The 21,127-nt window shown below is 37.4% G+C and overlaps 1 protein-coding gene across 1 annotated transcript; it reads left to right on the top strand.

Annotated features, from left to right (window-relative positions):
- The first annotated feature begins 1,171 nt into the window (after positions 1-1,171).
- On the top strand, positions 1,172-20,864 carry LOC131165709 (putative casein kinase II subunit beta-4). The gene is made up of 5 exons (XM_058123716.1): positions 1,172-1,843; positions 12,136-12,354; positions 19,476-19,585; positions 19,683-19,848; positions 20,302-20,864. Exons 1-5 carry the CDS (start codon positions 1,597-1,599, stop codon positions 20,430-20,432), a joined length of 873 nt encoding a protein of 290 aa, XP_057979699.1. The 5' UTR covers positions 1,172-1,596; the 3' UTR covers positions 20,433-20,864.
- The last annotated feature ends 263 nt before the right edge of the window (positions 20,865-21,127 follow it).

Below are 21,127 nucleotides of genomic sequence, written 5' to 3'. Positions count from 1 at the left end.
TTTCATATAAAATGACATTTTTTTTAAAACACTCATTCATTTTATTTTTAAATGGGTCACTCGAATCGAACCTGCCTAACTCATTTATTAATCGAGTCGGGTCTGGATTGATCAATTTATAAATGGGTCTGCTTATATTAAACCTAAACCCGATTTAAACAGACGAGTCGGGTCTAGTTGTTTGACTGTTGTTGCAACGTGCATAACTTCTAATTCATCTACAACTAACTTGCCTTTTGTTTGTTATATAGTTAGATATTTAAATTCTTATAGTTTCAATCTTTGTACACAATGATTAGCTAAGCTACATTCTTGGTAGGCGCAAAGTTAGATTTGAGGACAATTGTACTCTCACGCTTCAACTAATGATATTTGGATGATTATTTTGTTAATTTTTTAATTTGTTGCAATTATTGCTATAATTTTTCCAACATAAGGTGCATTTCTCTCTGAGCTACCATAACCATATTAGTTGAGCTAAGCCTTTTTACCATTTATATCTCCACTCAAAGGCACCTTAATCCTTAAAAGCTTCAAACTTATATTTGGTACTTGAGTGAATTTTTATCTTAAAAAAATTTATGTAAGAAGCGAGCTCGAAGTAAAGCCCAAACAAGCAAACAAACCAAGCCTAAGCTAGAGCCTGAGTTTGCATTCTACTCACAAGCCAATCTCAAGACATGATTTTTGAGCTGGCAGTTGAAAAAGCTTACCTACTAGTTTACGGCACCAAGTGTTATCACGTAAAGGTTCAACTCGACATATTTGTTTGTAACTATACAAATTTAAGTTCAACCTCAAAATCTCGACTTTTATGATTGTAAAATAAAGTCTAAACAAACTATGAAGCTCAAAGCGCTTTCTCTCTCTTACACACACACATATACAAAATTTCTTTGGTTGAAATGATCTTAAATATCAAAGTTTGACGCTGTTCAACTCACATCAACTAATTTCTTTAACTCTATATTTAAATAAATATAAAATTTAAAATGCATATCACAACGTGTGCATAAACATCATCATTATACATGTAAGATGATTTTAAAAAAAAAGTCTATTTTTTTGATAAAAAATAATTATATACTGATAGATTGTTCATTTCTCATCTTATATTTATTTTTATTATTAGTAACATCCAATATATATGTATATAACATATGTGTGCTCCATTGATGGGCTATGCGTTGAGTAATATTTTTGATATTTTTCTGTTAGAGACAGAGAAAGACACAGAGAGAGAATAACCAAAAAAGAAAACAAAAACAGCACACCATAAACAAGAGGGAGGGAGAGAGAGAGAGAGAGAGATCTCTGGGGTGCTCGCGGTCTCTCCCGTCTCATCGAAACCCTAGTTTCTACCCTCCTTCTTCAGGCTCTGGCCTTTAATTCTCCACTCTCGCTCTCTTTATCATCTGCAAATATAGGATTTCTTCGTTTTGATCTATGTCCTCCCGGCTAACTCCCACCTCTGGATCCAAAGAACCATATTCATTCTTCAGAATCTAGAGTTTCCTGCACCCAATTCACGTCCCATGGTTGGTGAAAAGGTGTGAAATCTCTAACCCATCTCGTTTATTGGGGTAAGAGGCGAACATGTACCGGGACAGGGGCGGAGGACCGGCTAAGTCGGAAATTGTTGGTGGCGGGCCGTCGCTGGATCGCAAGCGCATCAACGATGCCCTGGACAAGCACCTAGAGAAGTCGTCCCCCTCGACCTCTAGGGGCTTGAAGGACAAGGAAAGATTGTCCGTACCTTCCACCTCCACCGGCAAGTTGCAGTTTGATCACCGCGACACACGCTCCGCTTCGTCCACTCTACCCAAGAACAAATGCTCTGATGGTTAGCCTTCATTTAATTTCATTTCATTTCTTGTTGGACAAAAAAAATTTGGGTGCGTTTTTTGCCCTATGTGCACGTATTCGTAATGTCTATATATGGCTGGGCTTCTGCGTAAATGCACATGCTTATACTAAATTTAAGTTATTTATGGATACTTGTAGAAGTTTGCGTTTTGATCATTTTGTGTTGTGATATGGGCGGACGTGAATTTATCATAGGGGATCTGGGTTAACTGAGATTATGCACAATTGGTGATTATGTTGTTTTGGCAACTTTTTTGGTGGGCGCATTTTGGAGGACTTTTCTTGCTTCTTTTAAATCTAAAGCGAGTACTGTTTTTGCCTTTTTTGAAGGAAGGAAATCGCTTCTAGATGGCAAGATGGAATGATGATTGTTTATCTTATATTTTTGGAAGTGAAGTAAAAGGAATAAAAGATAGAAGGTGGTTTTGGGTCTTCGGTGGGCACAGGGCTGTGATGTTGATTGCTCAAAATTTTTAAAGTTCCAAGTACTTAATATAAATATAGCCATATGGAATGATGTTTGGTGGGTGCAAAAAGTGTCAAGTTTATACAATTGTTTTGAACTATAAGCAATGAGGTTTGAACTGTTTTTCAAGCTTAACATTGTTGTGTTCACTCTCTGCTTGATATGGATATGGCCTACTTAATCATCAGTTTATTTGCAGCTCATATAGCTTTTACATTTTAATGGACCATTCGATACTGTTATTGGTAAGCTCACTTTTTGCAAGCACATTTGAGTGTTGAATTAGCATGTTTTGATAAGTAAGAATATTGCATTAAGGATGGAGTAATGTGGAGGGGACTAAAAGATGGGAAAGGCGCAGTAACAGTTACAAACAATTTGTTAGCAACCTCCAAAAGGGCTTTCAACAAAATCCCTGAAGAGATGCAGCAATCAGAAAAAGAAACCTAGTACAAAATTGCATGATCGAGAATTGTCTTCCTTTAGTCTCTCTATGGACTTTCCTGTCCCTCAACGGCTCAGGAATTCTTTTTTCTCCAGATAAATCCAGAATACGGAGAGGAATGGCATCCCACAGCTCCAATCAGTTTCTGTCCACACATTCAGTTCCTGCTCATCTTTCTTTGATGCTGCCGACTTCATTCCAGTGACATGTAAACCAGGCTCCACAGAACCTTCACCTATTTGCAATGCCACAGAAGATGGTTGACTGTCTCTTCCTGTTCTTTGCATATTAGCTGTACAAAACCCTTTTTTTTTTTTTTCCTAGTTATCAGCAGTATCCTCTCTCAACTTACTTCACAAGTGAAAAAAGTGGCATCAAAGAAAGTAATGTAAGGATATGAATTTGGTACCTATACCTAGTTTAGCTAGCATAATGTAGCAATATAAACATCTGGTAGGAAAAGTAACTAGAATGAATATTTGTTACTTGAAACTGGATGTGGTGTATGTGCGATATGTTTGCACCATACATACATGCACCACATAATATTCTATGAAGGGTTTGGGAGAAGTAGCCGTCTAGGACCTTGGATTTAAATGAGTTTTAACTTGAGGGAGTAGTTGGCTTAAGTTTGGGATTTGAAAGAAATTTTGTTGGAGCCTGGAGGTAGCGGTTATGTACAAGTGAGAATTTATAAGAACTTGGATTTGTCCTTTGGTAGAATTCTTCGCTTTTCTTAAAAAAAAAAAAAAAACTCGATTTTGAGCAAATGGTTGTTTTAAGATGTGGAATTTCAAAGGCATTTGTACATTTTGCTTAGTATATTTTCAGGGGCAATGTAGAGTGACCTTTGTTTTGCTGAAATGATGGAGACCTTTGACTTTTAAAAAATTCCACTAGTATCCATTCTCGGTAATATGATAGATGTTGTTAAGTAGAACTCTTTTGAAGTTTTACCCTTGTATCACGATGAAAAATTAAGTACATATCCTCCCCTCCTTCTCTACCCCTTTCCTCCAAAATTCAATTCCCTTTTTGGTGAGGAACTTGCCAAGTGGAGAAAGCTTCATTGACAAATGTAATAAAATATTGAAACCCCAACTTTGATGTGAGACAATTAGGACCCCAAATATCGGAATGAACTTAACTTGAAAAGGTTGGATGCCGGTTTATTGACTTGGGAAGCAGGGTGAACATGATGGTGCTTTCCCAATTGACAAGAGGCATACTCAAGATTAGACACAAAATTCGAAGTAGGAACTAGCTGTTTAACTTGTCTAGTGAAGGATGACCAAGGTTACAGTGGATTTCAAGCGGTGTAGCAGCAACTCTGCAGCAATAAGAGGAGAGAGCTACTCAAAGTGGCCTCACATCCTGTGCCTATCATCTTCCACATCTTCATATTGTGAATGAATAGAGAATCAGGAAAGAAGGTTAAATAATTATTTAGCAACCTTGTAATCTTAATATGAGATTGAGAGGGGAATTAGGAATCTACAAAATAAAAGAAAGAGAGACTGAGGGAGTAGGATTTACTGTTCATATCCCCTTAATTGTATTAACAAGGATAACTTAAGGTACATTTTTAGAATACTGGAGTGTAGAAAAGAAGTTGGTTACATCAGTCATATGCTCAGGCAGCAGAATCGATAATCCAAGAACTAGTTGAGGTAGGATTGCCTTTTTAAACGAAAGATGCAATGTGATGAGATGCTTGTTTGGATCTTTGATACTGTAGGAACCTTGTATACTCCTTTAAGACAGCTATAGTAAACTGTTCACATGTGATTGATGACTTTAGGGATTTGTGGACTTCATCCCAACACACACAACCTTGACCACAGGAGCTAATCACAAGCACGCAACCGACAATATACTTTTGGGATTCTTGGACTCCATACGGACGCACACAACGCAAATCAAAAGCACACAATGAATGAGATAAACAACTGAAGAAATCACTAACATAACAAATGCCACTGTTTTAGACTCAATGAACTTAGTAGACACCGACAAACAGCTTCCAGCATACCACACAATCATTCCTGGAGTGCACTCATGAACAACTAAAAGGTAAGATCCTTTTGGACTAAAATTCATCACAAAAAATTCAATAATATGGTTTCTAGAAAGGTTTGAACAACATATGAACAGTTCAGGCCAAAAACATGGCTGAAGTTTCACGTGGCAGTACATGGGGTTGGCACTTCCAGCCTTCAACCAGCACGTGAGGACTTCTGAAGGCAGCTTTGGCAATGGATTTCAGCAGTGTCTGTGGGAGGCTATGGCGTTGCTTTGCAAGATCTAAAGTGGTTTTGGTGTTCTTGAACTTGCAGTGTGGTCCACAGAATTTCCAGTGGCTGCTGGTTTTTAGGCCTACGTTGGTTCTAGCAGTTCTCCTACGACTGTAGACTTGCAACATTCTTTAGGATTTTAGGCTTCAGTTTGGCAGTGGCTGTGGCTCATATGTCAATAGAAGGCCATAAATTATGCCTTGTTAATAGCTATTAATCTAGGCTGTATATACTTTCATAAATATGAGAGGAGATTTAGCTTACCATGTATAGTTTCCTAAAATCACTCTATGTAAATTAGCTGGATACCATATATAGCTTCCTAAGATCACTCTGTAATTAACATCTAAAGATTTAAGTTTCCTTGTATAACTGGCTGACAATTCGTACCATTCTGTTATCGTATCAGAGCCATTCTCTAAGAAATCTCAGCCCTAGTTTTCTCAGTCATAGCCTCAGTACTTATAGAGAAGTCAGATAATGTTTCTGTCAGATTCACTGGCAAAAATTATGCTGCTTGGGAGTTTCAATTGGAGACCTTTCTCAATGGTAAAGAGCTGTGGGGACATAGATGGCAGCAGCAAAGGGGGATCTACTGCGGAAAGGTCTGTGGCCGACAAGGCAACTTGGGATGCCAAAGATAATCAAATCATGTCCTGGATTCTTGGTTCTATGGAGCCACTCTGATTTTGATCGAGTCGTAATCTCACCATTGTTTGAGATTCTTGCAGTCGTCACAGTTGTTGTCTTCGTCTTCGTCTTTGAACTCTAGCAGCTGTTGTTTTCGTCTTCTTCAACAGATCTTCATCTTCTTTTACAATTACAAACAAATTGAGGCTTATGGATAATCTGGATCAATTTGAGGGGGGATGTCAATAGAAGGCCATAAATTATGCCTTGTTAATAGCTATTAATCTACGTTGTATATACTTTCATAAATGGGAGAGGAGATTTAGCTTACCATGTATAGTTTCCTAAAATCACTCTATGTAAATTAGCTGGCTTATCATATATAGCTTCCTAATATCACTTTGTGTAATTAACATGTACAGATTTAAGTTTCCTTGTATAACTGGAAGTCTTGCCTATATAATGAAAGATCTTTTCAAAAGAGAGGACAATTCGAACCATTCTGTTATTGTAGGGTTTAGGTCTCAGAACCATGTTTTGGGAGATTGCTTTACATAACAGATGTCTTGAGCCAACACAATAATCCCAATAGCCCCTTGAGCTAGGTTGCTCCATATAGACCTCCTCTTGAAGATTACCATGTAGGAAGGCATTCTTCACATCAAACTATTGTAGAGGCCAATGACGTGTGCTGGATTAGGAGATGAACAAACAAACTGATGCAAGATTGGCGACTGGGGAGAATGTGTTCAACTTAGAATAATCCAAGCGACACAACTGAGCACATTCCTTAGCAACAAGCTGGGCCTTCAAAGTAGCCACGTAACCATCTATATTGACTTTCATGGCCTAACACCTAGCAATGTCCAACCACGTACTTGTCATGAAGAAGAGGTCTCAATTCCTGATTATCATTATCTTGTAAGCATGCATTTTTCAACTAAGTGGTATAAGAGCCAGTTCTTCAAGTTGGCTCGAGTGTTCTTGCTTGTGATGTTGTGGATGTAGACCTTGTAGAAGAGTGGTTGATCCTATGAATCTTGCAGTTAAGTGGACTTTCCCATGATTGAGTAATGATTCCTCATTGTTGCGTGACATTAAGTGATCAAGAATGACTTCCTTTCAAGGGGAAGTGGTTGAAGTCACAAGAGGATATTTTTGAGAATTCCACTTGCAACTTGTCCCACCTCGGAAAATTGAGTAGAGGACGTGTGGCTCATATACATGATTGGGCCCAACCTAGTAGCTAAGTATTTGGGTTAAGTTGGTGCTCACCTAGTTATGTCTAGTTCACACTTAATGACTATGCATGTGAAAACTCCCGCAGCCCTAACATTTTTCAAGCATTGTAAGCCTACAAAAAGCCTCCAACATTAGTTTTAGGGAATGAGAATTAAAGTTCTTGGATGTTGGTCCTGCATCAAGTGGTCTGCTTTGAATTAACACTGCTGTCGATGTTATTGACAGGGTTTGTAATTTCATCACCACCGCTGTCAATGTTTGACAGGGTTATGTGAGTTTTCACATAAACTCCTAGGGTTGGTGATTTTAACTTAAATTGCCTTGCACTAACACTATCTCCATCTCCATCTTCTGTAGCACGCAGTTCTTCTGTAATCTCACCATTTGACCCTTTTTCACTCCCAGCAGTTGGAAAGGAAAAAGTCCCGCAACAAAGAATGAAGTTGCGGTTGCGGAGAAATAAAGCTGTGCTGCGATGAAGAATGAAGAACTGGCTCCATATATATACAGGAATCTTTGTCCACAGCAGAACATCAAGAATTTGTGTCATTCGCTGAAGCAGGTTGTATCGTTGTTGATAGAGAAGATTCATGTGGGCATCGTCATAGACCCACACACTTGCTGGAGCAAAGCTCTAGTTGTCGCCGGAGCAAGCTGCAGTCATTCAGTCCATTTTTGCATTCAAGGTCCTTCAGTGGTCGTTCATCACCCCACAAATCATAGTTAGGCGTCACTGCTTATTGATGCAGCTGCGTTCACTGCTTGTTGAAACCCTAACCTTTGGTCGCTCTGATCTTATTTCTATTTTTGGAAGATGAAAGGTACGGAAACACTACCTCCTTTGTTGGAAGAAGATGAATTGTCACAAAGCCTCACTCTTGCTTAAAGAAGAAACTTCCTATAAAAAAAAAGGGTTTCAAAAAAGTTTCTGACAAGCCAATTCGCTGCCATTGAACTGAATGGGTTCAGCTAAACAAGACTGAACCAGTCAGACAGCATATTAAAACAAAAAAAAATGGCTGTTACTTTTACCTCTGCATTGGACAAGGTCAATGCGAAGATGAGGAACTTTGATTCTATGCTATGCAATATATATTGTTCTTTGAGCCTATGCTTTGTAAATTAGTAGAGAAGCCTTCCTTTCCACCTGATCGATAAGAGATCATCCAACAAGATGAGGTAGCTGAGGAAGTTGCTACTGAAATTGTAGAAACACTACAGTGGGAGCCCAAGCACTGCATGTTGAGGTAGCTGAGGAAGTAACTGTGGAGATTAAAAATCACTGTAGTGGGAGCATGAACCCCTCACCTTGTTGAACACTTGAACACATTGTTCCAAGTAACTTTGCCCACCATAACTCCAAGAGCTCTTCCATTATACAATCCTATTTCATTTTGAAGCCAACAAATTGTCTTGAACCTGTTCAAGCTTATTCACAATCTTTAGATTTTATCCTTTAGATTTTTAAAATTCAAGGTCAAATTCTTTTTAAATGCAAGATAATACTAATGCATCATGCTTACATGATCTATTCTAGTTTCCTAATTTTTTATTGTATTTTCTTTTGGTTTATTTTGGATAATTTTATTAGGGTCCTATATTCAGATTCTAGGATATTATTATTAGGAAGCAAGATTTTAGGTTATATCTTTAAGATTCTAGGTTAGGCATGGATTTACATTGGGACGAGTGTGGGCTATAACCTCCATTCAATTTATAAAAAATCAGTTATAATATACGTGTAATGGGATCAAAACAGTAGTAGTTTTTAGAATTGCATCCACTCAACATGGAGTCTAAGTTCAAATAAACAAGATTGGCGTGGGGTGGAATTCAATTTTTTAAAATTTTTTTTTTTATTGGGGGACTAATTCAAATGAACTAGATTAGATTCCAACAATATTTTAAAAATAATTTATATAATATTTGAGAACATTGATCTTATGTTTGGGAGATGTATTAGATTTGGATATGTGTGGATTTGGACAAATTGTAATTCAAAATTGTATTGAGTTTTGTGACTTTTGTCTAAATCCAAACAAATCCAAATCCAAGGCCCAAAATCCATGCTCCCAAAAGCAATGTGAGTTATTTATTATGAGTCTTAACTTGAGGTAAATCCATAAGTGTTATTTATATATTTTTTTAATTTTAATTTTTCATATTGAACCCTAAATTGTTTAGTCACTTATATTGAGAATGAGAGAGCAAATAAGTTGATTATGGAGCATCCAAAACATGAAAATTCATCGAGAACGATTGTAAGGTGCATCTTTTTTCAAAATGAATGTAGTGAAAAATTGAGCTTTTTTTTTTTCCTATGTTTTGTTAGCATTTCAATGTCAATTTTTTTTTTCCAATTTTTATTATTGTAATTATGTGTTTTAATTTTTATTTGATTCAAATATAGAAATGAGCATTTGTTCAGTCCAGTTTTAATTTATTTTAGTTTTAGAAAGATTAACCAAGTGGGTTATATTGATTTTCAGTTTTTTTTTCCTAGTTTTTAGTTTTTGTTTCTGATTTTTCATTTGCATAATTTTTGACAGTGATGCCAATTGGCTCCTTAAGTTTCTTAATTTACTTTTCCTATTTTTCAAGCATTCTAAGCTTTAAAATATGCCATTATGTATTAATTTTGGGGGATAGGAATTGAGAATTAAAGTTGTTGGACTTTGGTCTTGCATCATGTATGGTATGAATAGGTCGAGTATCCAATGGCAACCCTCCTTGCCCAGTCCATACAACTAGCTACTGTTGTGTTTCTTTATTCAATAAAAAGCTGCTGTACCATGTTTATCTCCTGCAATCATGTATATCTGTAAAAACATCTTTCGAGGTGGTTACTGTACAAATATCATTTAGGAGACATTATTACCTATCCCAACACCAAACTTTATGGACACATCATGCCCGCGTCTAATAGTCCTACAGGCCAATCCATTCTGCTGTGGTGAACCTCTTAACTGTCAACCATATCGCCCATATTTCCCATTATTCGAAGCAACAACACTCCGTGGTAACTAGATAGTCTCAACAACTATTTACAAAGGATATATTACTTAGTAATGTATCCCAAGCCACCTTGATCAGGCTTGATTTAATGGCTTATAAGTATCCTCTAAATCATCAGTTGGAAATTGAAAAATTTTTCCTCAATGAATCATTATTTCATGTTCCACAGCAGTTCCCTTTTTAGCTTCTCTAATTTTCAAGCACTAAAGCGGGAACAGGCAAAGGAGTCATAACACAAGTGGGCAGACTAGATGCGTACTTTAAAAGTTCACTACCACCTTTCAACAAATGAAGTATTCCATCCTGGCAACTATTTCATTATCCTTTCCAAAATTGAATCCTGCGGTGACAGTGCCTCAAAATACAGACTGAATGGCAAATCAAGATAGGTATTGGCAAACAAGTCACCTTGCAACTCCATAATGCTGCAAGAGCATCATCATCATTTATTTCTCCCATTGGAATCATCTCATTTTTGTTCAAATTAGTCTTCAACCCTGAAGCAGCCTGGAAACAGTGTGAATAATAAAGCTGCTCCATTTAGATCCTTCTGGGGAGTTCTCCTGTAAATCTTTTTTCACCTACTTGACTTGTGATTCTTCTGCGGATCCTCTTGCTTTGTATCTTTTGATTTGGAAATCTAATGCTCCCTTGAAAATGAAAGCTTTCATTTCAACTGCGATAATTAAAAGAATTGATACCAATGATTTGCTTTAGAAGAGAAGACCTAATAAGGCACTGTCCCCCGACATTTGTGTCCTTTGCATGAGGAGTGAAGAGACTTGTGCACATCTCTTTCTTCATTGCCCTTTCAAGTTGGCTATTTGGAACAAGTTATTTGGTATGTTTGGTGAAAATTGGGTATGCACCACGTTGAAGGCCTTTTATACCATAACTGTTAGTTGTTTTGGCAAAGGAAAGGGTAGGAAAGATCTGTTGGTGTGTTTGGTTGGAGAGTAACACTAGAATATTCAAAGGCGTGGCTACTACAAACAATTTTCTTTGGAGTAGAGTGGTATATCTTTCGTCGCTGTGGGTGTCAGCAAATGGATTTTTTCATCATGTTACTTTGGAAGACTTGCAGCGGTATTGGTTGGCCCTGTTACATTGAGTTTAATTCTCTGTTTAGGTTGCATTCTTTGTTACTAGTTTTTATTGATGTAAAGGGTGGATTTCTTATTTTACCCGTCTTTTCTTTTTTATTTTCCTTTCTCTTCCTAATTTTATGATGTACATTCTTCTCTCTTTTAATACAATTTTTTGTCTATCAAAAATGAAAAAAGGAAAAAAAGATGCTCCATTCTAGCTTCACACAAGAGATCACCCAGAGGCTGATGCCAGCTGGCATACTGTCTTATTCCTGTTTTTCTTATTACATTTTCCTTCCCCTTTTGGGGGGAGAGCAGAAATATTTACCATTCTTCCCATGAGAGATATCAGAAGATAAGCCACACTGGGATATAAAAAGCTTCCTTTCTAAAATAGTTTTGATGTAGTGACTCAGATTCTCTGCTGCGTTGCCATTCAATTCTGATATATCATCTTGTTTCTTGTGCTCTATTGTGATGTTTGCAACTATTGCCTTGAGTTCTTGCCCGAACCTGATAAGTGGTGGAATGTGTCACCAAGGATTGTTGCTCTTATTAAGTAATGTTTATGAAAGGAGACAATATTGAACAGTTAATCCCTTAGGACATGTGCTTGTGAAAGTTAACCATTCATAGTTTCTTTTGGTCTATGAAGTGTGGTAACTGATACGTGGATATGTGATACTGGTGAATGGGTATGCAGATATGAAAATTTTCTCAATCTTGATATATTTTAAGGCAGGGATAATTTTATATATATATATATATATATATATATATATCATCATCATCATCATCATTATTATTTTACCTATTTATGCCAAAGACATAGAGAGCATGTATCGATAAAACATGAATCAAGTAGAAGCACGAGGATTTGAAGTACGTTCTATTTCTTAGTCGTACCTTGTGTTGACTTCTTTAACTATTTATAAATTTGCAGATAGAATAAATTTTACAGAAAAAAAAAAGATACCATGCAAATATTTGTGGTTCATTGCACTGGGTTTGGGAGCATTTTTACATTTTCTAACTTAAATTAAATACTCATTTCCTTATGCATGATTTTTGAATGATCTTGAATTGCAGAGGAATCTGAAACTGACAGTGAAGAGTCAGATGTTAGTGGTTCTGATGGAGATGACACGTCTTGGATCTCATGGTTTTGCAATTTGAGAGGAAATGAATTCTTCTGTGAAGTTGACGATGAATACATCCAAGATGATTTTAATCTTTGTGGGTTAAGCAGTCAGGTTCCATATTATGACTATGCACTTGATCTCATTCTGGATGTCGAATCATCTCATGGTAAGCAATGTTCTTTGTCAAGACTTATTTAAAGGCACACATGTTATGGCGCCCTAAGGTTGCATGAGTACTGTGTTTTTGACTTTTGTTTTAGTTCATGATATATGAATATGTGATAATTAAATGGTAGTACCCCGTTTAGTAGTGATCTTGAAAATTTGAAACCGAGTAGCAGTTGCAAGTTGATAGTTTCATGTTGAAATGGAAGTCGTACTGGAAGTGCCAATGTCTAAAATCTATTATGCATTCTCTGTTCTAATGTAGAATATCGGCCAGGGTAGTTTTTGCTACCAAAAAAACTGGTGAAGGATTTGGAATCCCACTAAGAAATGAATTTTCTTGCAAGGTTACTTATCAAAAAAGAAAACAAAACTGCTATAAATGGGGGTGCAATGAAAACTATGCATTAGTCAAGCATTACATACAATTACAGATAAAGGAGTATATATGTGATGGATGAACTGACAGAACGGTGAATGCTACTGCTTCAAGAATCCTAATGAGGGAGAACTTCATGGGCAGACACATATGGTCGAAGATCATGCATCTTTTGTTTTTTATCCTAGGTTTTATGTCAAAACCTGGCTGGAGGGGGTCAATTCTGGTTCTCTGCCTTCATTTCCTTCAGATAAAGTCATATTGAAAGCAAGCTTGGTGGGAATAAGAAGGGAAAAGTTTTGTGGAGATGTGCTTATTTTTCTATTTTAATAAATACTCTCTTTTCACATCTGCAATTTTTTTTTTTTGGGGGGGGGGGGGGGGGGTGGGGTTGTAGGGTTAGCAAAGAGAAGACATTCCGAGAATGTGCTACATTTGTTAGTTAGGTGTTGCAAAAGGGGAGAAATGAGAGGAGGGTTATTTTCATCGCCTTTCTTTGAGATTTAGTTTCAGACGCATGTTGGGGGGGGGGGGTTTCTCTTTGAATGTATGTAATGAATTTGGAATGCTATTATTATTCTAGGGCTGTTTTATGTCACAAAGTTTTTCTTTTTTTTTTAGGAGGGAAAAAAATGGAGTAGATGTTGAACTTGATGTTAAAGAAATTTTGTACCAGTAGATTTCAATTCTTTTGATCTATTATGCTAGTTCAAAGTGAAATTGAAGATGTGTAATGAGAAAGTGCTTTGGGCATGTTGTGTGATTGTAAAATAAAAGAAAAAAGTTCTACAGGACAGCCATAAGACTAGATATTCTTTATGGATCAAAATGTTGTGCAGCTAGCTAAGAAACAACATATCCAAAAAGTAAAGGGCAGAAATAAGAGTGAGATACATGAGTTTATAACTAACATAAAGGAATGAACACATCTGTATTAAGTAAGGTGTAGCAGCTGTCAAAAGAAAGGGTAGGGTGGCTATAACGCTTATAATTTATCATTTAATTCTTTTCAATGGTGAGAGGTTAAACTCTGGATTAAACCTGCAGACCGTATCATTTGCAGTTGATTGTGCTATTTTCTTGGGCGTGGTTTACGGTTTTCCTTTTAGTCTTTGGACCAGCCCTTTGAGACTTGTTGCTGATCCTCACACTTTGTATCTATCACTATGTGATTATCATTACATGATTCTGTCTGCCTAACTCTGGAGTGCCCCTATATGGTTGGGTCTGCACTCTTTTGATTGTAGCAAGTAATGTAATATACAATGTGCAATACTAGCAATTGGATGCACGCGATACATGTGCAATATGCTTTTACTTATATATTTATTAAAATAATTTATTAATTTATGTATTCTTATTTTTGTCTACTTTTATAACTTAGTTAAATTCATTTTCTATGTTTCTAACCTTGACTATCCCAATATGAATTATTGTAAGTTGTTGGATAAAATGTGGTCTTGTGAATTTTTTTATTATAATTTTAATTTATTGAAATATTTTAGAATATTGAAAAACAGACACCAAAGAAATAAAATTGTATTCATGAGTTAGCTTTAAGTTGCAACATATTTATGTGTTAGTTATAGTTAGTTATAAGTTGCATAATAATTCTCTAAAAGTGGCTTGGCTGGTTTGAACATTGGTAGGGGTGACTTTGAGGTTTTTGCTAATTTAGCTAATTGAACTATTCTCGATGTAGCGTCTTACTTATTTGGGTCTTCCTTTAGGTGGTAATTCCAATTCTTCTAATTTTTAGGATCTGGTGGTGGAGAGAGTGGGGAGCAGACTAGAAAGTTGTTGGGAGAAGGCTACAAACATTTCTCTTGTTGGAAAGTGGTTCTCAAGGTTCTGTTTTGAAGTCTGTTCCTTAATGGCACATGGTTATTGAAAGTATGGATTGTGCCAGAATGCTCAGGATACTAAAGGGAGTGGTAATGTTTCTCATGCAAGCCCTTGGAAGTTTATTTCCTAGGTCGCTCACTTCTTTTACCCTCTTACCTGTTTTTGTGTTGGGAATGAGAGTCTTTTACATGGTCCAAGGAGGATATTTGGGTTGGTAAGGTCTCGCTGGTTGTCTACCGTGTATAATGCACTGATTGATGCTTTCTATTCTTTCAAGGGGGTTCTCTCTCTTGAGATTTTCATTTTTTTAGGAATCTCAATGCGGGAGGGTTTGATGATTTAATTGTCCTGTTGAGAGTGTTGGAATCCTTTGTACCTCGAGTGGGGAGTCAGTGTAGGTTTTGGTTGGGGATTCATTAGGCCTTTTCTCCACAAAATCCTTTCTTCCCAGTTGTTGAACATTCCGTATCCTTATTTTCCTTTGAACCTTTTTATCTGGAAGGCTAAGGTTCCTCTGAAGATCAGGGCTTTTATGTGAACTGTGGCTCTTTATAGGCTTTACACTAATGACTGGTTGCAGGAGAAGGCCTTTGAAGGCTATCATTTCTGATATCTGTGTGATGTGTTTGGAGGTCAATGAAACTAGTGATTGCTTGTTTCTTCATGGTCGAATGGCTAAGCCACTTTGGATTAATCTTTTCTCAGTTTATTAGATATGCTGACTGTTGAAGCCTTTTAAGGGTGTGATACACAGGTTTTGGGAGGAGTAATAAAGGAATAGTCCTTTGGAGACGTGCAGTTTTTGTGCTGTTTTGGATGATGTGGATTGAAAGGAACGCAAGGATTTTTAAACATAAAACAAATTCCTTTCCTGTTTTTATTTTTTTGGCGGCTTTTTGGGCTCATTCTTTGGGTTTTTTCAAAGAATATTGTTATTACACATCCTGTGGGTCTGGCAAGGGGCTCTCATGTAATTGCATTTGGTTGTTTCTTTTTCTTTTTTGTTTTTGTTTTTATGAGGATTACCTATTCTCCACCTCTTGATTCTTCTTTCCTTTCTCTTAATAAACTTTTTCTATCCAAAAAAAAATCTATTAAATTATCTTTCCTAGTCAGTCAATATTTGTGTAAAGGTATTTTAGGAAAGGGAATGTGGACACCAAATTGGGGGAATTCCCTATACACGTATAAAAGAACTCCTTCACAAATTATTTCTTATTAGAATTGTGCAGGCGCAGACACACTTCTATGTGAATCTCAGATGACAGATTATATAATTTATGTGCCGGTTTTATCATAGTTATATCATAGTTAATTTGGGGATCTGATGCACACTTCTATGCGAATCTCAGATGACAGATTATATAATTTATGTGCCGGTTTTATAATAGTTATATCATAGTTAATTTGGGATCTTACTCTGTATTTTCCTGCAGTTATAGTATTCAGTATGTTGTATGAACATCATAGAGCCTATAGCTGTTAGCCAAGCAATATTTTTAAAGTTAGAATTACTGAATAAAAGAAAAGGAAACTCAGCTTTCTGAGGGATCATCATCTTTTTGTTTGTGCATTCTGGGATACCTTAGGCTCTTGTATGTTGGTTCTCATGTTTTGATAGAAAAAGAAATTCATTAGCAGGAAATAGAAGAATTTGAAAGGGGTGGACGTTGAGCGATCCTCTTAAAAATAGAAAAAAAAAAAAGTACAATAAAGCTCTCCTCCTGTCCTTCTGAAGATCTGACAATAACAAATCCCAAGAAAACAGGAAGAGTGAGCCCAAAAGGAAGCAAAGAAAACAACTCTATTCCAATGAAGACTAGAGGGAATAACTTGTCATTAAAATCCTAGCTTCTTTTCGGTCGAAAGAGTCCAAAAGAGAGCGAAGACGGTGCATCTCCATAAGGGCAGCCCTTTCTCACTCCTCTGAAAGCCTCTTAATGCACCATCAAGAAGGTATCAACCTTCTTGGGGAGCACTACAGCCTCACCACAAATAAAAACGGAAGGATCCAAAGCCACTTAGCCACCCAATGGTGGGGGAACAAGTGGTTGTGGTTCATTTGAATTAGAGCCTAGGAATCACACATCTCGATAGATGAATTTATTAAGTCTCCTCATTTGCAATGCATTGCTGGTTTTAAGCCTATAAAGGACTAAAATCTACATGGATGTTCTGATTTTGGAAGGGACCTTGCCATTCAAGGGAAGGAACAAGGACTTGAGGATCATGCACTGAGAGTAGAAATATTTTGTAGAAAAAGGACCAGAGGAGTCCCCTACCCAAATTCTTGAGTTCTCTTTCACTTGAGGAGAAAACTTATCCAGCACTCCCAACAAAATATGAGGCAACAACCTCTCCCTCATTGAGATTTCGGTAATCTTGACAGTCTAAAGAGGCAAGGGACTAAAGGCTTCGATGAAATCTCTCCCACCCAAATATCTTCCCAAAACCGAATGAGATTTCAATTTCCAAGTTGGAAGCCAGTGAGAGGGTAGAATAAGTGGGCTATCTGAGAAGTGGCTTTCCAAAGACTTGCCTAAGAAGCATTGTGTCACGGTTTGACTATTTTCAGACAGTTGTGCTAGCTAAAGCACTCTTGTTTAACTAGCCAGCATATCGTTTACCAACATTCATCCATGAAGCACTTTCATTAGCATTCATTCAAATAGCAGCGAAAATAGTAATCAATTCAAGAAAGCCGTGGCAAGCAAGCAGTAAACATTGAAGCAAACGTAATTCATTAACAAATCCTCCGTTGACATGGTGTACTTAGCGAGGGAGGCAAGTAGGCTAAGCACGTTGACAATTGCTAGTAAGTTTTACAATGACTGACGAACACTCACCCTCCCCTAAAGAGCTTTCTGGGCTATTCTCACTCTAGTACTAGGAAAGATCAAAGTGATTGAGGAGTCATACTGCCTTATTTGGCTTACAATGAAATAAATACTGGAAAATAACCCTACACTAATATTTACATGATGGAAACCCATGCCAAACACACAAGGCAAGCGGTCACAGGCCAGCATAATTCCCTGAACAAGCTTAGCTCGTGACACATTGCCACTTCCTCTGGTATCTCACCTATTCCTGCAAACCTCATTTGCTTCTAATTACCATGTCCTAGAGGGAATTATCATCCAAGGGGAATCTCCAAAGCGACCACATTTCCAAGGCCCAAACCCCTTAAGGCTTAAGTCTCCTAATCCTATCCCCAGCTAACAAGGTAGTCTTTCTTACCTTCCCTAACTACTGACCACAAAAGATCCCTCACAATCCTCTTTTCAACGCCTCTGCCATCCCAACTGGAATTTTGGAAAGAGAGAAAGTAAATGGGCACGTTGGAATAGCTATATTGATAAGGGTAATGTGACCTCCTAAGGATAAGTAAGCCTTCTTTGAACTCCCCAACCTGCTACCACTCTCTCCACTACTGGGTTTGAAAATGGGTTGTAAGTAGACCTAGGTAAGTCAGAGGTCACTCCAAAATGGTGCAACCAGCTAAGTCAGCCAAGCCATCTAGCTAGGACCTTCCTACATTGATATCCCCTATGCCACTTTTAGACATGTTGATCTTAAGGTCTGAGATATTCTTGAAGATTTTTAGTAAAGTAAGAATCTTACAAATTTGACAGCACAATCTTTGAGAAACAGAAAAGTGTCATGGGCAAATTGGAGGTGTGACACTACGACCTCCTCCCTACCAACCTTGAGGCCCCAGATGACATTAAGATCCTGAGCTTAGGTAATCATCCTACTCAACTCATCCACAGCTAGAGTAAAGAGGAACAGGGGGAGAGGGTCCCCTTGTTGCAAACCCCGTGAGGCCTGAAACCGCACCCCCAGGTTGGCCATTCATAATAACTGACGGTCTTAGTCAATTGGAAACCTTTAGTCCACTTCCAAGACCACTGAAACCCTTCTTAACCAACATGATACAAGAAACTCCTGCTTCAAAGTCTAATTTGACCAAGACTCCCGTCCCACCACACAATCCTCTGCATTCTCCACCACTTCATTAGCAACCAGGACAGCATCTAGAATTTGTAAAGAAGGCACACTGTTCTAGAGTAACTGTCCTCCCCAACATGCGGTTCAATTTTTTTATTTCTAAGTAACTCACAATCATATGGTGTAGGCACTTCCATGTGCTGGATTTTCTCCATTTTCTGGTCACCTATGTTTTGATCTTCTGAAAAAATGTTCATTAAGGAACAAACTTCTCTGGTCAACAGGAAAATGGCCATCATAAGGTGGAAAATCAAAGTTGTTTTCTTCATTACCATAAGTGCATTTTCTGTTGAAACAACCTTGTTGGAAATGGTTTCCACCATTTCCTTTGAAGCAATGAAAAATTCACCATCCTCCCAGTTTTTTTTTTCCTTTTTGGGGGTGTGGTCAAGTGGGGTTTCGTTTGTGAAACAATGTAGCTGTAATTGAATTCTCAGGTTTTGTGGAAGATAGCCTTCTGGAATCTAGAGAATATTTTCAGTATTTTCTGGTCATCTATGTCTATTGTTCTAGAAAAGTGCTGGTCAAGGAACATAATTTCCCTGGCAAACAGGAAAAGGTCATTATGGGGAAGACCTCAGCTTCTGTGGGCTGCCATCTCCTTGATGCCTTTTCAATAAAGTTTTCTTAACAAAAAAAATGAGGAACTCGGCATTCTACTTAGTAAAGCAGAAGTTTTTTTTTTTTTTGTAGAGTAGGTAAGCATATTTTCTGTGTTTTTTTGTAAGAAACACTGGGAAATAATTTCACAATTAATTCGAACTATGGAAAATTGACTGGAAATTAATTTTTGTATTCGAGATCTTTCATTTGTAAAACAATGGATTGTACTCTCTCTCTCTCTCTCTCTCTCAACATGTTTTCCTTTGTGGTGTGCCAATTGTCAGGTGATATGTTCACTGAAGAACAGAATGAGTTGGTTGAATCAGCAGCAGAGATGCTTTATGGTCTTATTCATGTCCGGTACATACTGACTAGCAAAGGAATGTCTGCAATGGTACATTTCAGTTATAATTTTTGTCTCTTGTTTGTTGGTTTACTTTTTCTGTATTCTATTTTTCTTAATTAAAATTTGGTGATATAAACTTCTGCAGTTGGAGAAATACAAGAATTACGACTTTGCTAGATGCCCAAGAGTTTATTGTTGTGGTCAACCCTGCCTTCCAGTTGGTCAATCAGACATTCCTCGCTCAAGCACTGTAAAAATTTACTGTCCAAAATGTGAAGATATTTATTACCCTCGATCCAAGTACCAAGGCAGTATCCTTCCATTGACTAGCTTATGATGCTCTTCATTGCAAATATATTTGCTTTGCTTGATAATTGACCTTTTCAGTTGAGGAATTTCTCCCAGTTTGTGCCCTTTTTAGTTGAAACAAGCTGTGTAATGTGTATTGGGTGGTTTGAGCAAATGTGCCTTGTCTTCTTTTTCTTTTGAAAATTTGGCTTGAACTACCTAAAATCAAGCTTTTTCGATAGTATGTTGAAGTTGCTCCGGTTCCTTCTCTATCCCAAGGCATCAAGAATCTGATGAATTGGTTGCTTTTACATATTTCTGCATTGGGTTGTATCATCTTCCGGTCCTGAGAGGTTTAGGGAAAAATTGTAGAGGGAGTGAGTGTGGCTGACTCAGATTGGCACAACTGATCATGGTTTAATATTTTCATTACTCTGTGTTATTCTTGTATCAACAAGTTCTTTAACTTCATCAAGATATTGATGGTGCTTATTTCGGGACTACATTTCCTCATTTATTTCTGATGACCTACGGGCACCTCAAGCCACAGAAGGCAACCCAGGGCTATGTTCCAAGGGTATTTGGCTTCAAGATTCACAAGCCATGATATCAGAAGGGTCGCTTGCTGCGTATTCCTGAGATCTCCCAGTGTCTACTGGGGTTGGCTCTCCTTTTGCTTCTGTTGAAGTATGAATGGTTCTAACAAGTCAGGTAAACTGCAGTAGTTCAAAAAAACATAAAAATTGATATAGCGACGAAAATGCTTAAAATGCAACTTGGCCCGTCTGTTGAGCACACTTATCTTTGAAATTTATTTGTGAATCTAACAGTGTTTGTATGTTTATTCCTTCCCCCTCGCCCCACTTCCCCTTATCTTTTTGTGAAGAATTGTTTCTATTTCTTTTCCTCTTCTTTTTCTCCTCCTGTTGAGAATTGTTTGAAGTGCTTTGCATTGCAGTTCTTGATTCATCCTTTTTCCTTCTGTGATTTATGCATCGGTGTTACTGCCCCTTGAATATGGCCATTTGAGTTCTACCTAGTCTTTTGTCTATTGAGACTCGAGTCATTTTCTTTTCATGTTTGTTGTAATTTTCTGTTTTCCACTTTGTTTAGAGTGCGTGGGGACATGGTGTCAATACATGGAATTACAATACGGAAGTTGAGCCTTGTAGATGGAAAATTTTGTGTGTATGAAGTGTGGCATAGTTGCTTCCTGTTTTGCACTGTTGAAGTCATTTTCTTGATGCCCAAACCCGTGCGTAGTCGGATTACAATTTGATGATTTTGCATGAATATGTCTAG

This window comes from Malania oleifera, chromosome 10 (genome assembly GCF_029873635.1).
Source record: "Malania oleifera isolate guangnan ecotype guangnan chromosome 10, ASM2987363v1, whole genome shotgun sequence".
In the NCBI taxonomy this organism is placed as follows: domain Eukaryota; kingdom Viridiplantae; phylum Streptophyta; class Magnoliopsida; order Santalales; family Ximeniaceae; genus Malania; species Malania oleifera.
Note: the sequence above shows the minus strand (reverse complement) of the source record. Positions and strands in the feature narration are given on the sequence as shown.